Genomic DNA, 18,034 nt, shown 5'->3' on the forward strand with positions numbered 1-18,034 from the left:
GATTTGAGCAGGACGGTTGTTTCCAAAAGCTCAGTTCTCTGGTGGAGCTTTTGCTGGTGGAGAAGGGCTTTCCGGTTTTCCTTCCACCCCTTTTTTGCCAGCAGACAAAGTATTGTTCAAGGTGAGTCCCCCCCCCCCGGTTGCTCAGCTATGACCTAACACATGTTGGCCATATCCTGTATTTAAGTCCTTGACACATCTACACATCTTGGCCATATCATGTATTTAGAAATACGTTTGGGCGAGAAGGGGAAATAGATCTTCCAAAGAGTTATCTGCCACTTACTGGTTTATTATTTTTAAAAAGTTTTTAAAAATCTGCTGCCTAATAAATTTCGGGGATATTTTTATCAAAGTGTTTCAGAACAGGTAATGTAAGCTGACATACAAGGCATCATTCCTTACATCAAGGAACCTAACTTTATGTACTTCTTTTTCTGTCTCAAAAGATGCATGTTAGACTGTCTCATTACTCCAATTGTAGATCAAAGCTCCACATGCAACTTAAAATGTACCATTGGCAACTGTACTGTGTATCCTTCAGGCTACAGTGAAACATCTTCATGTATTCAAGTAGAACTACTCCACGTTTATTCTAGTGAACAAAAAGTAGACCTAGATTTACCAGTGAGCAATGATTTCTAAAGTGTTTGATTAACCTGAGATAAAACACAATTGCATCATGTGTGGTAATCATCTAACTAGCATTTCCTTTGTACTTGGCAAAACACAAAGCTGTACAGAACTCATTTTTTAATTTTGAATTGCCCAATATGGCTATCAAAGACTCTAATAAAAGGCAGGTATCTAGAACAGATACAGCAACACGATCAGCAATTCTGTTTCTTTTCAAGTCACCCAACAGCTCCAGTAGAATAGATAGGAAAGCACCAACATTGTTGATGAGAAGGGACAATATAATTATTACTGCCTTGAAATGGGCTTTGGTTTGGGGGCTTCTGTGGCCATCCAAACTTCCCAGCATCCTCTGATGGTGTCTCCAAAGAGAAAATAGTAACAAGAGGGCAGAAGTCGCACAGATGATTAAAGCTACAAAACACCCAAGTCCCAGCAAAGCAAGCCCATGTGATGCAGTACTTGCTTGGTTTACATCAGATGCATTTTTATTTCTGAAGACATTAGAAATGTTCCCATTATGCCATATTTCAATGTCACTCCAAATGTAGGGTAGGCTGCTTGCTAAGGACAAAACCAGAGAAGCTAGGAGCCAGGTGGATACCAGTCCGGAGAGTCTTACTTTCAAGTGGACGAAGAAGGGGTGGCTGAAGTCTGCAATCTTCACACAGTAGTAGGTGCACAAGGAAGCTGTGAGCCAGAGGTTGCAAACAATGAAGTTCCAGAGGATGAACATGAACACTTTGAAGACGAGGTCTATCTCAGCAATCCAAGGATAGAATTTTCTTAGGCTATACCATGTCATGGAAACACACCCAAAACATATTCTGTTGTTCCCTTGTAAGGTCAAGATCCTGTCAGTGAGGGTCAGGCATTTCTTGTTCATCCAGTCCCTGAAGTTGACAGCCAGTATGAATACGTCCATCCACATTCTTCCTAAACTGAAAATAATTCCAACCAGAAATAAAATTGTGTCCCTGTAAAGTAAGTCTCCTGTTGCGTTGGTGTCCAAACCGCTTCCCATTTTTCAGGTTGTTTAGGTGGCCTCTTTTGAAGAAGGCACACTGGGGGAAAGCTGACTGAATCTGACCAGACAGTAATTCCAAACACCCCAGATGTCCGAGCGGGTAGAAACTAAGTTACAGATTCAGTATGCTTTCTCCCAGTATCAATTATATGGAAATCACTACTTTGAATATTTTCCATCCAAAGACAAACATGGTTTTTTTTATAGATTTAATGTAAATATGATCTCTCTTTGTTAGGGGAAATTTTTTTAATAGTACTCTGCTACCAATTATAAATTCCCCTGCTACTACTTACCCAAATATATTCTATGAGGCAAAAGTGGTGTACTTTCCCCCACCTGAGCAGTGGGGTTCATGTAAGGTTGCCAAATTTGGGTTAGGAAATTCCTGCAAGTTTGAGGAAGGGGCCTGGGAAGGGCAGGGATTGGGGCGGGGAGGAACTGCAGCAGGGTATAATGCCCTAGAGTCCACCCTGCAAAACAGCCATTTTCTCTAGGAAAACGGGTCTCTGTAGTCTGGAGAGCAGCTATAATTCCGGGAGCTCTCCAGGCACCACCTAGAGTTTGGCAGCCCTAGGCCCATGCCTGCTTTTTCAGCTCCACATCCTTTGTGCTCTTCCCTCCGCAGTGTTCCAAAGACATTAAATCCAGATTCTAATATTACTTATGGTTGCCCTGGTAGCTTTTTTAAAATACAGTCTTCACTTTTATGATGATGTATCCCTTCAAAATCCTCAGGAGTTCTTCTGACCGGAATTTTAAGTATTTCACTCACAGAGGAAGTGACAATTGTATTTTTACCAGCGTTGGCTTCTAAGCTTCAGGTTATCCAGTGGTCTGTTTCAGATGGTGTTGATTTGGAAGGAGCTGCTCTAATACTGGCTGTTTCTCAGTATTGTAACATATGGAAAACACAGCTTTGTATCATTTCCAAGGAAAGAATCGAACCCAAGTGGCTCTGAATGTATATGTGGGCAGGAGACTTTTACTGGTCTATTTGCATTTGGCCCAAAGCAGAGTTTTGTAAATAATCAGATTATCATAATGGGATTTGACTGCCTGATTCACTCTCTGGCCACCACCCTATTTGCAAAATGTCAATTCACATGATATTGAGCAAGATAATCCACTCGGTCTTATTCATGTGTGAAGCCCAGCATTGCAATCCTAAGCAGAGTTACGCCGTAATTCTTGTACATATCCAGTTTTCTGTAATTAAGAGGGATTCTGACAGGGATTCATCGTTGGTTGATTATATTTCCATATAAATAAGCAACAGTTGTGATAAAGGCTCCTTTATACATTTTTAGATATGGGTTATTCACAGGGATTTTTTTCAGCTGGAACGCAGTGGAACGGAGTTCTGGAACCTCTTGAAAATGGTCACATGGCTGGTGGCACCACCCCCTGATCTCTAGACAGAGGGGAGTTGAGATTGCGGCATGGAGGGCAATCTAGACTCCCCTCTGTCTGGAGATCAGGAGGTGGGGCCACCAGCCATGTGACCATTTCCACCCAGGACGATTTAAACTTTTAAAAACTCCCCCCTTGTTCCAGCTGACCCAAAGTGATGTCATTGGCCCTGGGAGCATGCGTGCACTTTGGACGCACACAGGTGGTACCAGGGACATCACCTTCTGCTAAGAGTTTCCCTCTGTGTCGGCAACCTGCTGAGTTCCACCACCTCTTGTCCCAGAAAAAAAGCCCTGGTTATTCATATGCCATATTAGGGCTCAAATACATGATACGGCCAAGAAGTGTCATGTCACGGGTGCTTCAATAGGCTTGAAATCGGACATACATTTTGAAAACTCACCTTAAAAACCTCTTGCTTGCTCAGTTGTGGGAAGGAGTGCTGTGATGGGGGAGAAGGGCTTTCCGGTTTTCCTTCCGCCCCTTTTTTTTGCCAGCAGACAACGCATTGTTCAAGGTGAGTTCCCCCCTGACTGCAAGGCCGGTTGCTCAGCTATGACCCAACACATGTTGGCCATATCCTGTATTTAAGTCCTTGACACATCTACACATCTTGGCCATATCATGTATTTAGAAGTACGTTTGGGAGAGAAGGAGGAATGCATCTTCCAAAGAGTTGCCTGCCACTTACTGGTTTATTATTTTTAAAAAGTTTTTAAAAATCTGCTGCCTAATTAATTTGGGGGATATTTTTTATCAAAGTGTTTTAGAACAGGTAATGTAAGCTGACATACAAGGTATCACTCCTTACATCAAGGAACCTAACTTTATGTACTTCTTTTTCTGCCTCAAAAGATGCATGTCTCATTACTCCAGTTGTAGATCAAAGCTCCACATGCAACTTAAAATGTACCATCGGCAACTGTACTGTGTATCCTTCAGGCTGCAGTGAAACATCTTAATGTATTCCAGTAGAACTACTCCACGTTTATTCTAGTGAACAAAAAGTAGACCTAGATTTACCAGTGAGCAATGATTTCTAAAGTGTTAGTCAATAGTCAATAGTCAGGTTTAATTGTATATGGCCAAAGGCCGTCACAACACAAAGTTAAAAACAGTAAAAATAGAAATCTATCTTACAAGCATAAAATACAGTTATTAAGATAATAAAAATAGAATACAATTAAAATGGGACCTTAATAAATACCAGACAGTTATGGGAAAATTAGGTTTCTAAGGAAACAATCTTGGCCCTAATCTTTTTTGCTGCTAAGGCAATCAGGGATACTCTGCTAGTGACAAATGAATCAGTAACAGATAACAAAAAAACTAATTTGTCAATATCAGAGGTAAAGTTACGCCCCACTAATAAGTTGGCAAGAAATTTAGCTCTAACCTCTGCATGCATGGGACAAAATAAGGTGTAATGTAGAAGATCCTCAGGAACTGTGCCACCGCATATGCAGAGACGGAGAGCCATTGGGGTTTGATGGTATCTTCCTGTAAGATTTCTAAAGTGTTTAATTAACCTGAGATAAAACACAATTGCATCATGTGTGGTAATCATTTAACTAGCATTTCCTCTGCACTTGGCAAAACACAAAGCTGTACAGAACTCATTTTTTAATTTTGAATTGCCCAATATGGCTATCAAAGACTCTAATAAAAGGCAGGTATCTAGAACAGATACAGCAACACGATCAGCAATTCTGTTTCTTTTCAAGTCACTCAACAGCTCCAGCAGAATAGATAGGTAAACAACAACATTGTTGATGAGAAGGGACAATATAATTATTACTGCCTTGAAATGGGCTTTGGTTTGGGGGCTTCTGTGGCCATCCAAGCTTCTCCGCATCCTCTGATGGTGTCTCCAAAGAGAAAAAAGTAACAAGAGGGCAGAAGTCGCACAGATGATTAAAGCTACAAAACACCCAAGTCCCAGCAAAGCAAGCCGATGTGACGCAGTACTTGCTTGGTTTACGGCAGATGCATTTTTATTTCTGAAGACATGAGAAATGTTCCCATTATGCCATATTTCAATGTCACTCCAAATGTAGGGTAGGCTGCTTGCTAAGGACAAAACCAGAGAAGCTAGGAGCCAGGTGGATACCAGTCTGGAGAGTCTTACTTTCAAGTGGACGAAGAAGGGGTGGCTGAAGTCTGCAATCTTCACACAGTAGTAGGTGCACAAGGAAGCCGTGAGCCAGAGGTTGCAAACAATGAAGTTCCAGAGGATGAACATGAACACTTTGAAGACGAGGTCTATCTCAGCAATCCAAGGATAGAATTTTCTTAGGCTATACCATGTCATGGAAACACACCCAAAACATATTCTGTTGCTCCCTTGTAAGGTCAAGATCCTGTCAGTGAGAGTCAGGCATTTCTTGTTCATCCAGTCCCTGAAGTTGACAGCCAGTATGAATGCATCCATCCACATTCTTCCTAAACTGAAAATAATTCCAACCAGAAATAAAATTGTGTCCCTGTAAAGTAAGTCTCCTGTTGCGTTGGTGTCCAAACCACTTCCCATTTTTCAGGTTGTTTAGATGACCTCTTTTGAAGAAGGCACACTGGGGGAAAGCTGACTGAATCTGACCAGACAGTAATTCCAACCACCCCAGATGTCCGAGCGGGTAGAAACTAAGTTACAGATTCAGTATGCTTTCTCCCAGTATCAATTATATGGAAATCACTACTTTGAATATTTTCCATCCAAAGACAAACGTGGTTTTTTTTATAGATTTAATGTAAATATGATCTCTCTTTGTTAGGGGAAATTTTTTTAAATAGTACTCTGCTGCCAATTATATATATTTTTAAATAGTATTCTGCTGTCAATTATATATTCTAAGACTCCAATCATAGTGCTACAAAGAAATGTGAGTTTTATTCTTTCCAAATAAAACTCAGACACATATTAGCTCTCTCTGTCTCATACAGAATCATAGAATCATAGGGTTCGAAGGGATCTCAAGGGTCATCTAGTCCAACCCCCTGCACAATGCAGGAAATTCACAACTACACCCCCCCCTGGCTCCCCCAGTGACCCCCTGCTCCATGCCCAGAAGATGGCAAAACACTTCCAGGATACCTAGCTAAAATGGTATGTGGAATATTGCTACCTGACCCCAAGGTGGCGATTGGCATTACCCTGGGCATGTAAGACAGGCCACAAGAACTAAGCACTGATGTAACCCATTCTGCCCTCCCCCTCATGTATAAAGACCAGTTACATCAGAGAACCTTATATACCTTAGCACTGATCGTTTACAGAATAAAAGATCAAGAGGCTTAATACAAACATTTCTTCAGAATTACATTTCCCAGGATACATGGCACCCCACAAGCCTGAATGACAGGTCAGTACGATCTCACTGTAATATACACTTTTTAACTGCTTGGAGCCACATTTCTGTTATGGGTTCAAGACTTCTCTGGGAAACTGTTCTTCCAAGGTCAAAACTTAGTTACAAAGTCAAAACAAAAGAAAATGTTTATAATTGAAAGGAATTTTCTCACCTTACTATAAGAATGAGCTGATCTGCAGTATAATCTCTAAAGGGGGGGAGGGGGGAGAGCATCTACCTACCGAGGCAAATTTGCCTCTTTTGTGGGTGTCTTGAGAGAATGAATGCTCACATATGGAATTTTGAATGAAGGGTCCCTAAAAAACGCTTAACACTATTCATTTCCCAAGTTTTGGAGTCATTCATCTATATTTACATTTCAGCAGATTAGTAATTTCCAATAGATATATTCTCTTAGCTCAACAATCCAAGGCTAGAATTTGGTCAGGGTACACCACCCTATTGCAACGCACCCAACAGATATTCTGATGCTCCCTTGTAAGGTCAAGATCCCACCAGTGTGAGCGTCAGGCATTTCTTGTTCATCCAGTCCCTGCAGTTGACAGCCAGAATGAATCCATCCATCCATATTCCTCCCCAACTTAAAATGATTGTTTCCAGGACGGAAACTGTGCCCATGTCAAGCGAGCCTCCTGTTGCACTGCTGTCCAAACTGCTTCCCATTCTTCAGGTTGTGTAGGTGGCCTCTTTGAAAGAAGGTACACTGGGGGAAAGCTGACCGAATCGGACAAGACAGTAATTCCAAACACCCCAAATGTCCGCGTGGGCGGAAACTGAGTTTCAGATTCAGTATGCTTTCCCCTAGTATGGTGATACGGAAATCACTACTTTGTATATTTTTCACCCCATGGGAGAATGCGTTTTGTTACTCACTATTTAGTTGTAATTTTAATGTGAATGTGATCTCTATTCATTTTCCGAGTTTTGGGGTAATTCATCTATATTTTGATTTGAACTGAAGGGTAATTTCCAAAAGCTCGATTCTCTTTTCCCAATAAGCATTTTTATTTAATGACCAAGTGGTTGGATTTCTTTTACTTGAAAGAAATCCAATGAGTAGTGAGTCACCTACAACTACCTAGGTAAAAAGGTAAAGGTAGTCCCTTGTGCAAGCACTGAGTCATTACTGACACATAGGGAGACGTTGCATCATGATGTTTTCTTGGCAGACTTTTGTTATAGGGTGGTTTGCCATTGCCTTCCCCAGTCATGTACACTTTACCCCCAGGAAACTGGGTACTCATTTTACCAACCTCGGAAGGATGGAAGGCTGAGTCAACCTTGAGCTGGCTATGTGAAACCGGCTTCCGCCAGGATCGAACTCAGGTCGTGAGCAGAGCTTGGGCTGCAGGACTGCAGCTTACCACTCTGTGCCATGGGGTCAAACCAAAACTGTTGAGGTTGTGGTGTCAATTTACAGTTCAGTACTAAACTGTGTTACACCCTTTAAATCCATTGAAATCAATGGGCTTAGAATAATAAAACTGCTGAGCATTGCACTGTTTGTTTCACATCTTTGCTACTATTTTAGGAAGTGTACTCTACAAAAGCATTGTTGTCTAGACTCCATTATCTGACATCCTACTATATAAAAGGCTAACCATGTTCCAGACAACCCACTTTATACCCTGGTGCACCTCCGGTGAGTGCTGCCATAGAGAAGAGGCAGCCCATCCCTCTAAGAGCATCCTGCAAAAGGAAGCCTTGGCCTGGATCATGTGTGGAGAAGGTGGCAATGTCCTTCCCCTGCCTTCACCTAGCTGGGATCAGGAGCGGAGCAGGTGGCAAAGCCCACCCCCCACCTTCATCCAGCTGGGATCAGGAGAGGAGCAGGTGGCAATGCCTGCCCCCCATCATCCAGGTGGATCAGGAGTGGAGCAGGTGGCAAAGCCCACCCATTGCCTTCACTCAGTTGGGATCAGGAGTGGAGCAGGTGGCAATGTCCTTCTCCTGCCTTCACCTAGCTGGGATCTGGAATGGATCAGGTGGCACTGCCTACCCCCTGCCTTCACCCAGCTGGGATCAGGAGCAGAGCAGGAGTATACAGTACTCCCCCCCCCACACACACACAGTGGTGGGGTCCATGTAAGGTTGCCAACTCTGGGTTAGGAAATTCCTGCAAATTTGCGGAAGAAGCCTGGGGAGAGCAAGGTTTGGGGAGGGGAGAAACCACAGCACAGTATAATGCCATAGAGTCCACCCTGCAAAACAACCATTTTCTCTAGGAAAACGGGTCTCAGTGTTCTGGAGAACTGCAGTAATTCTGGGGGCTCTCCAAACCCCACCTAGAGTTTGGCAGCCCTAGGTCCATGCCTGCTTTTTCAGCTCCACATCCTTTGCGCTCTTCCCTCAGCAGTGTTCCAAAGACATTAAATCCAGATTCTAATATTACTTATGGTTGCCCTGGTAGCTTTTTTTAATGCAGTCTTCACTTTTATGATGAATGCATCTGTCTGGATGTGTCCCTTCAAAATCCTCAGGAGTTCTTCTGACCAGAATTTTAAATATTTCACCTGCAGAGGAAGTGACAATTGTATTTTTACCAGCGTTGGCTTCTAAGCTTCAGGTTATCCAGTGGTCTGTTTCAGATGGTGTTGATTTGGAAGGAGCTGCTCTAATACTGGGTATTTCTCAGTATTGTAACATATGGAAAACAGAGCTTTGTATCATTTCCAAGGAAAGAATCGAACCCAAGTGGCTCTGAATGTATATGTGGGCAGTAGACTTCTACTGGTCTATTTGCATTTGGCCCAAAGCAGAGTTTTGTAAATAATCAGATTATCATAATGGGATTTGAATGCTTGATTCACTCTCTGACCACCAAATTTGCAAAATGTCAATTCACATGCTATTGAGCAAGATAATCCACTCGGTCTTATTCATGTGTGAAGCCCAGCATTGCAATCCTAAGCAGAGTTATGCCGTAATTCTTGTACATATCCAGTTTTCTGTAATTAAGAGGGATTCTGACAGGGATTCATCAGTTGGTTGATTATATTTCCATATAAATAAGCAATAGTTGTGATAAAGGTTCCTTTATTCATTTTTAGATATGGGTTATTCATATGCCATATTAGGGCTCAAATACATGATAGGGCCAACAAGTTTCATGTCACTCATGGGTGCTTCAACAGGCTTGAAGTCGGACGTACATTTTGAGAACTCACCTTAAAATCTCTTGTTTGTTCAGTTGTGGGAAGGAGTGCTGTGATGGGGGAGAAGGGCTTTCCGGTTTTCCTTCTGCCCCTTTTTTGCCAGCAGTCAACGCATTGTTCAAGGTGAGTCCGTCCCCCCCAGTTGCTCAGCTATGACCCAACACATGTTGGCCATATCCTGTATTTAAGTCCTTGACACATCTTGGCCATATCATGTATTTAGAAATACGTTTGGGCAAGAAGGGAAAATACATCTTCCAAAGAGTTATCTGCCCCTTACTGGTTTATTATTTTTAAAAAGTTTTCGAAAAATCTGCTGCCTAATTAATTTAGGGGATATTTTTATCAAAGTGTTTCAGAACAGGTAATGTAGCTGATATACAAGGCATCATTCCTTATCAAGGAACCTAACTTTATGCATTTCTTTTTCTGTCTCAAAAGATGCGTGTTAGACTGTCTCATTACTCCGATTGTAGATCAAAGCTCCACATGCAACTTAAAATGTACCATTGGCAACTGGACTGTATATCCTTCAGGCTACAGTGAAACATCTTCATGTATTCCAGTAGAACTACTCCACGTTTATTCTAGTGAACAAAAAGTAGACCTAGATTTACCAGTGAGCAATGATTTCTAAAGAGTTTGATTAACCTGAGATAAAACACAATTGCATCATGTGTGGTAATCATTTAGCTAGCATTTCCTTTGTACTTGGCAAAACACAAAGCTGTACAGAACTCATTTTTTAATTTTGAATTGCCCAATATGGCTATCAAAGACTCCAATAAAAGGCAGGTATATAGAACAGATAGAGCAACAAGGTGAGCAATTTGATTACTTTTCAGGTTACTCAACAACTCCAGTAGAATAGATAGGAAAGCAACAACATTGTTGATGAGAAGGGTCAATATAATTATCACTGCCTTGAAATGGGCTTTGGTTTGGGGGCTTCTGTGGCCATCCAAACTTCCCAGCATCCTCCGATGGTGCCTCCAAAGAGAAAAAAGTAACAAGAGGGCAGAAGTCGCACAGATGCTTAAAGCTACAAAACACCCAAGTCCCAGCAAAGCAAGCCCATGTGATGCAGTATTTGCTTGGTTGACGTCAGATGCATTTTTATTTCTGAAGACCTGAGAAATGTTCCCATTATGCCATGTTTCAAAGTCACTCCACACATAGGGTAGGCTGCTTGCTAAAGAAAAAACCAGAGAAGCTAGGAGCCAGGTGGATACCAGTCCCGAGAGTTTTAGTTTCAAGTGGACGAAGAAGGGGTGGCTGAAGTCTGCAATCTTCACACAGTAGTAGGTGCACAAGGAAGCTGTGAGCCAGAGGTTGCAAACAGTAAAGTACCAGAGGATGAACATGAAAACTTTGAAGACGAGGCCTATCTCAGCAATCCAAGGATAGAATTTTGCCAGGATAGACCATATCATTGTAATGCACCCAAAACATATTCTGTTGCTTCCTTGTAAGGTCAAGATCCTGTCAGTGAGAGTCAGGCATTTCTTGTTCATCCAGTCCCTGCAGTTGACAGCCAGTATGAATGCATCCATCCACATTCTTCCCAAACTGAAAATAATCGCAACCAGAATGAAAACGGTGTCAAGCGAGCTTCCTGTTGCACTGCTGTCCAAACTGCTTCCCATTCTTCAGGTTGCTTAGGTGGCCTCTTTAGAAGGTGGTACACGGGGGGAAAGCAGACTGAATCTGGCAGGACAGTAATTCCAAATTCCCAAGATGTTCAAGCAGGCAGAAACTGAGTTACAGATTCGGTATGCTTTCCCTCAGTATGGTGATATGGAAAAACACTACTTTGTATATTTTCCACCCAAGGGATAATGTGTTTTGTTTCTAATTATTTTGTTATAATGTCCATGTAAATGCTGTCTGTATTCAATTACTGAGTTTGGAGTCATTCATCTATATTTAGATTTGAGCCAAAGGGTAATTTCCAAAGGCCTAATTTTTTTTTCCCAATAAGGAATTTTTTAAATGACCAAATGGTTGGATTCCTTTTGCTTGAATGAGATCCAGTGAGTAGTGGATCAGACAGATCACATTTGGAAAGTTACAACAAACTGGTCAAGCAGAAGAGTTGCAGTTGTGATGTCAACCTTGGAATTGATGACAGTCGCTCTTGGAGTCACCCAAAACTCTATACCACAGAGTTTTCAAAGATTACAAGAACTACCGTTGTCGGTTCTAGCTTTTCCCTAGAAGTGGTGTCATTAAGCAGTAAATTCTTAAGGATAGAATTTTCTCAGGTTATACCACATCATGGAAACACACCCAAAACATATTCTGATGCTCCCTTGTAAAGTCAAGATCCTGTCAGTGAAGGTCAGGCATTTCTTGTTCAGTCCCTGCAGTTGACAGCCATTATAAGTGCATCCATCCACATTCTTCCTAAATTGAAAATAATTGCAAACAGAAATAAAATTGTGTCCCTGTAAAGTAAGTCTCCTGTTGCGTTGGTGTCCAAACCGCTTCCCATTTTTCAGGTTGTTTAGATGACCTCTTTTGCAGAAGGCACACTGGGGGAAAGCTGACTGAATCTGACCAGACAGTAATTCCAAACACCCCAGATGTCTGACTGGGTGGCAACTGAGTTACAGATCCCGTCTGCTTTCTCTCAGTATGGTGATATGGAAATCACTACTTTGAATATTTTCCATCCAAAGATGAATGTGTTTTTTTGGTAGTTTTAATATAAATATGATCTCTATTTGTTAGGGGATTTTTTTAAAAATAGTACTCTGCTACCATTTATAAATTCCCCTACTACTACTTGCCCAAATATATTCTAAGACTCCAATCGCAGTGCTACAAAGAAATGTGAGTTTTATTCTTTCCAAATAAAACTCAGATGCATATTAGCTCTCCCTGTCTCATACAGAATCATAGAATCATAGGGTTTGAAGGGACCGCAAGGGTCATCTAGTCCAACCCCCTGCACAATGCAGGAAATTCACAACTCCCCCCCCCCGGCTCCCCCAGTGACCAGTGTTCCCGCTAATGTGAGCACGTGCGCAATCGCTCACAGATTCTGACACCTCCGCTCACAGCTTCTCAGATGTAGCTCACAGAAACTAACCCTCAGGTGGCCCCGCCCTCCCACTCAGCCAGCATCTGCAGGTGGGCGCTATAGGGATGGAACAGGGATGGAGCCTCATCTCACTTTTCCCTTCTTGGTTGTGGCTGGTTTGGCCCACAGGGTGGTGCCAGAGAGCGCCTCCAGCCACTGCTGGCTCTCTAGCTGGGGAACAGAGCAGAGCTGAGTGATCGGGTCTGGCCTGACCCATGCAGCCTGAAATCGCTAGGATCCCCTCAGCCCCAGAGAGTGGAGGAAAGGAGGTAGCGCCTCAGCCGCCACCACGGTGAAGGCATCATTTCACTTGGCCTTGGCGCAGAAGGAGGCTGAAGAAGTAAGCACTTACTCACAAAAGCTCATCTTGAAATAAATGTGCTAGTCTTTAAGGTGCCATTGCGTGCCTGCTTTATTTTGCAGCAACAGACTAATACAACTACCCCTTTGTAATTAGCATGGACATATCCATTTTTATACAGAAGTATACTCTGATTTTTGTGGCCCTTTCACCCTATTGTGGCCCTATTGTTTATATACCTTAGCACTGATTGTTTACAGAATAAAAGAGGGTTAATACAAACATTTCTTCAGAATTACATTTCCCAGGATACATGGCACCCCACAAGCCTGAATGACAGGTCAGTACGATCTCACTGTAATATACACTTTTTAACTGCTTGGAGCCACATTTCTGTTATGGGTTCAAGACTTCTCTGGGAAACTGTTCTTCCAAGGTCAAAACTTAGTTACAAAGTCAAAACAAAAGAAAATGTTTATAATTGAAAGGAATTTTCTCACCTTACTATAAGAATGAGCTGATCTGCAGTATAATCTCTAAAGGGTGGGGGGAGAATCTATCTACGGTGGCAAATTTGCCTCTTGTGTGGGTGTCTTGAGGGAATGAATGCTCACATACGGAATTTTAGATAAAGGGTCCCTAAAAATCCCTTAAAACTGTTCATTTCCCAAGTTTTGGATTCTGGTTTTTTCTGATCTCTACAGATGATAAATACATTTGTCCAGATGTATCTCTTCAAACCTTCAGGAGTTCTGACCAGAATCTTAAATATTTCACCCAAAAAGAAAGTGACAATTGTATTGTTACCCCCACTAGCTTTTAAGCTTCATGTGATCTAGCGGTCTATTTCAGATGGTGTTGATTTTGTGGAGCTGCTCCCATACTGCATATTTTCTCAGTATTGTCGAAGGCTTTCATGGCCGGAGAACGATGGTTGTTGTGGGTTTTCCGGGCTGTATTGCCGTGATCTTGGCATTGTAGTTCCTGATGTTTCGCCACAGTGTCACAGTCTGTGACACTGAGAGATCTCTGTCTTTTGGCGCTACACCTCTGAAGATGCCAGCCACAGCTGCTGGCGAAATGTCAGGAACTACAATGCCAAGACCATGGCAATACAGCCCGGAAACCCCACAACAACCATATTTCTCAGTATTGTTACATATGGAAAACACAGCTTCGTATAATTTCCAAGAAAAAAAATCTAACCCCAATGGCTCTGAATGTATATGTGGGCAGTAGACGTTTACTGGTATGTATTTGCCTTTAGCCCTAAGGGTGTTGTGTAAACAATTATCTGATTCTCTTGATGGGATCTGAATGCCTGATTCACTCTCTCGCCACCACCATATTTGCAAAATGCCGATTCACATGATAGGGAGCAAGATAATCCACTCGGTCTGCTTCATGTAGTGATATGTAAAGCCTAGCACTGCAATCCTTAGCAGAGTTAATCTGTAATTCTCCTACATATCCAGTTTTCTATAATCAGGATGGATTCTGACAGGGATTCATCAGCTGATTGATTATATTTGCATATAAATAAGGAACAGTTGCGATAAAGGCCCTTTTCTTTGTTTTTTGATATGTCTTGTTCAGATCCCATTTTAGGGCTCTAGTATGTGATACTGCCAACTCATGTTATCTCATGGGTGCATGACAAGAATCACAGTCAGATGCACGTTAGGAGAACTTCTCCATTGCTCAGCACTACGACAGACTTCTGTGAGGGGGGACAAGGAATTCTCAGTTTCTCTTCCGCCCCTCTTTTGCCAGCATAGAATGCAGAGTTTAAGGTAAATTCCCTTGCAGACTGAGTCTGGTTGCTCATCCATGATCCAAGACTTATTGACCCTATCATGTACATGAGTCCTTAGAAATACATCTGCATGGTAATGTATCTTCCAAAGAGTTATCTGCTATTTACTGTGTAATCATTTTAAGAAATCTTTTGAAAACTCTGCTGCCTAATTAATTAGGGGCATATTTTTACTCAAAGGTTTTCAGATCAAGTAATGTGGCTGATATAGAACATCTTGTTCCTTACACTGATGAATCTAATGTTATGTACTTTTTCTGTCTCAATGGATGCGTATTCGATTGTCTTGTTACTCAGCCTCTGGCCGATTCCCAGACGACTAACCTTAAGTCGCCTCATGCCGCCCTCTTCCGGATCGCGACGGGGAAAATGCGAAATATCGCGTTTCCTTGCGCGAGTTTTGCACGATGACATGCAAAACTCGCGCGAGGAAACGTGATATTTCACATTTTCCCCGTCGCAATCCGGAAGAGGGCGGCATGAGGCGACTTAAGGTTAGTCGTCTGGAATCGGCCTCTGTTCCAATTCTGGATCAAAGTTCCACCTGCAACTTAAAATATACCATTGGCAGCTGCACTGTGTATCCTATTGGGTTTTAGTTAAGGCACGTTAACTAAACAAACTGCATGCAGAAAGCTCTCATCCAAGTTAGAGAACCAATAACTGCTTGTTTATCTAAAGAAATGTATTTACATAAGTTTAGTGGAGAGAAAGAACTAATAACTGAACTAACTGGCTAGGATGGCTTTAGATTGAAAGTAGGCCATCTCTCTCAGGAGGAGACACCATGCTGCGTCTCCTGGTGCATGCAGGGAAGAAGGAGGAGTGGGAAAGGAGAGAAGGGAAGGAAGGAAGTTCCCCTGGCAGGAAGGAGACTGATGGCAGCCTATCTATCCAACTGACTCTATGGTTGTTGCCTTCCTTTTTCTCTGCTGGCCGTCCTAAAGGCCTGAGCAAGAGACATCGCTAGTCCCTTCTTTCAAAATATCCTTCAGGCTATAGTGAAATATCTTCTTCATGTATTCCAGTAGAACTACTCCACATTTATTCCAGTTAATAAAAAATAAACCAAGATTAAGTAGCGAGCAAGGATTTTCAAAGGCTTCCATGGACTTGAGATAAAATACAATTACAGTGTGGGTGGTAATCATCTAGCCAGAATTTCCTCTGCACTTAGCAAAATATAAAGCCCTACATAATTCATTTTTTAATTTTGTGTTGCCCCATATTGATATCAAAGACTCCAATAAAAGGTAGGTATAGAGAAAAGATACAGAAAGAATATTAACAACAGTATTTTTTCCAAAGTTACTAGACAACATCAGAAGAATAGATATGAAGGCAACAATATTGTTGATGAGAAGGGCCGATATAATAATCACTGCCTGGAAATGGGCTTTGGTTTGGGGGCTTCTGTGGCCATCCAAACTTCCCAGCATCCTCTGATGGTGCCTCCAAAGAGAAAAAAGCAACAGGAGGGCAGAAGTCGCACAGATACTTAAAGCTCCAAAACACACAAGTCCCAACAAAACAAGTACATGTGATGCAGTACTTGCTTGGTTGTCGTCAGATGCATTTTCATTTCTGAAGATGTTAGAAAGGTTCCCATTATGCCGTATTTCAAAGTCATACCAGATGCAGGGCAGGCTGCTCGCTAAGGACAAAACCAGAGAACCGACAAGCCAGGTGGATATCAGTCCTGAGAGTCTCAGTTTCAAGCGGATGAAGAGCGGGTGGCTGAAGTCGGCAATCTTCACACAGTAGTAGAAGCACAAGGAAGCCGTGAGCCAGAGGTTCCAAACAATGACGTTCCAGAGAATGAACATGAACACTTTCAAAATGTGGCCTATCTCAGCGATCCAAGGATAGAATTTTTCCAAGATGTACCACACTGCTGCAATGCACGCAAGCCATATTCTGATGCTCCCTTGTAAGGTCAAGATCCTGTCAGTGAGCGTCAGGCGTTTCTTGTTCATCCAGTCCCTGCAGTTGACAGCCAGTATGAATACGTCCATCCACATCCTTCCCAAATTGAAAAAAGTCACAACCAGAATGAAAACGGTGCCATTGTTAAGCAAGTTTCCTGTTGCACTGCTGTCCAAACTGCTTTCCATTCTTCAGGTTGCTTAGGTGGCCTCTTTAGAAGGGGAAAGCAGACTGAATCTGGCAGGACAGTAATTCCAAACTCCCTAGATGTTCAAGCAGGCAGAAACTGAGTTACAGATTCGGTATGCTTTCCCTCAGTATGGTGATATGGAAAAACACTGCTTTGTATATTTTCCACCCAAGGGAGAATGTGTTTTGTTTCTAATTATTTTGTTACAGTGTTCATGTAAATGCTGTCTGTATTCAATTACTGAATTTTGGAGATTCATCTATATTTAGATTTGAGCCAAAGGGTAATTTCCAAAGGCTTAAATTTGTTTTCCCAATAAGGAATTTTTTAAATGACCAAATGGTTGGATTCCTTTTGCTTGAACGAGATCCAGTGAGTAGTGGGTCATACAGATCACATTTGGAAAGTTACAACAAACTAGTCAAGCAGAAGAGTTGCAGTTGTGATGTCAACCTTGGAATTGATGACAGTTGCTCTTGGAGTCACCCAAAACTTTATACCACAGAGTTTTCAATTATTACAAGAACTACCGCTGTTCTAGCTTTTCCCTAGAAGTGGTGTCATTAAGCAGCAAATGCCGATGAGTTTTTAAAAATTTTTTAATTTAAGTTTAATTTTTTTAGTAGCTATGTTGCCAACTGGGTTGGAGAAAACTGTTCTTCTCTTTAATAGCAGTTTAATGTCAATATTTTACTCCACTATTCAAAAGACAGCATATTTTCCTGCAAACTAATTGGCAACCGTACCTGCAGAAGGAAACCAGAGTGTCTTTAACTTTCCTCACTGCCTTCTCAAGGGCTGTATTGTTGACTTGATCTTCACAAAAATCCTGCAGTGGGGAAGCCTTAAGCCTCATGACAATGCTATATTAAGGCCTAACTTGCCAGGTTCTGGGAGGTGACGTGGGATCCCCTGCCACCAGTAGGCACTTCCTGCTGAAGATGGAGAGCAGAAGAAAAGCAATTGGGAAAATGGGGAGGCGAGGGGCTGTGACCTGAGGCAGACAATACTCTCTGTGTGCCTGGATATGACAAAAGCACATCACCAGGGACAGTGAAATGACTGGGCGAAATTCAATGGTTAAACCATAGAGTTTTACTCAAATGCTACACAGTCC

General features: G+C 42.1%; 1 protein-coding gene across 1 annotated transcript; it reads right to left on the reverse strand.

Moving 5' to 3' along the window:
• Positions 1 to 697: 697 nt before the first annotated feature.
• On the reverse strand, positions 698 to 16,822 carry LOC129323933 (taste receptor type 2 member 19-like). Its single transcript, XM_054970801.1, has 3 exons — positions 16,354 to 16,822; positions 1,099 to 1,392; positions 698 to 807 (listed from the first exon to the last, which is right to left on the reverse strand). Exons 1-3 carry the CDS (start codon positions 16,820 to 16,822, stop codon positions 698 to 700), a joined length of 873 nt encoding a protein of 290 aa, XP_054826776.1.
• Between the last annotated feature and the right edge of the window lie 1,212 nt (positions 16,823 to 18,034).

The sequence above is a fragment of the Eublepharis macularius genome, chromosome 1 (genome assembly GCF_028583425.1).
Source record: "Eublepharis macularius isolate TG4126 chromosome 1, MPM_Emac_v1.0, whole genome shotgun sequence".
NCBI classification, from domain to species: Eukaryota; Metazoa; Chordata; class Lepidosauria; order Squamata; family Eublepharidae; genus Eublepharis; species Eublepharis macularius.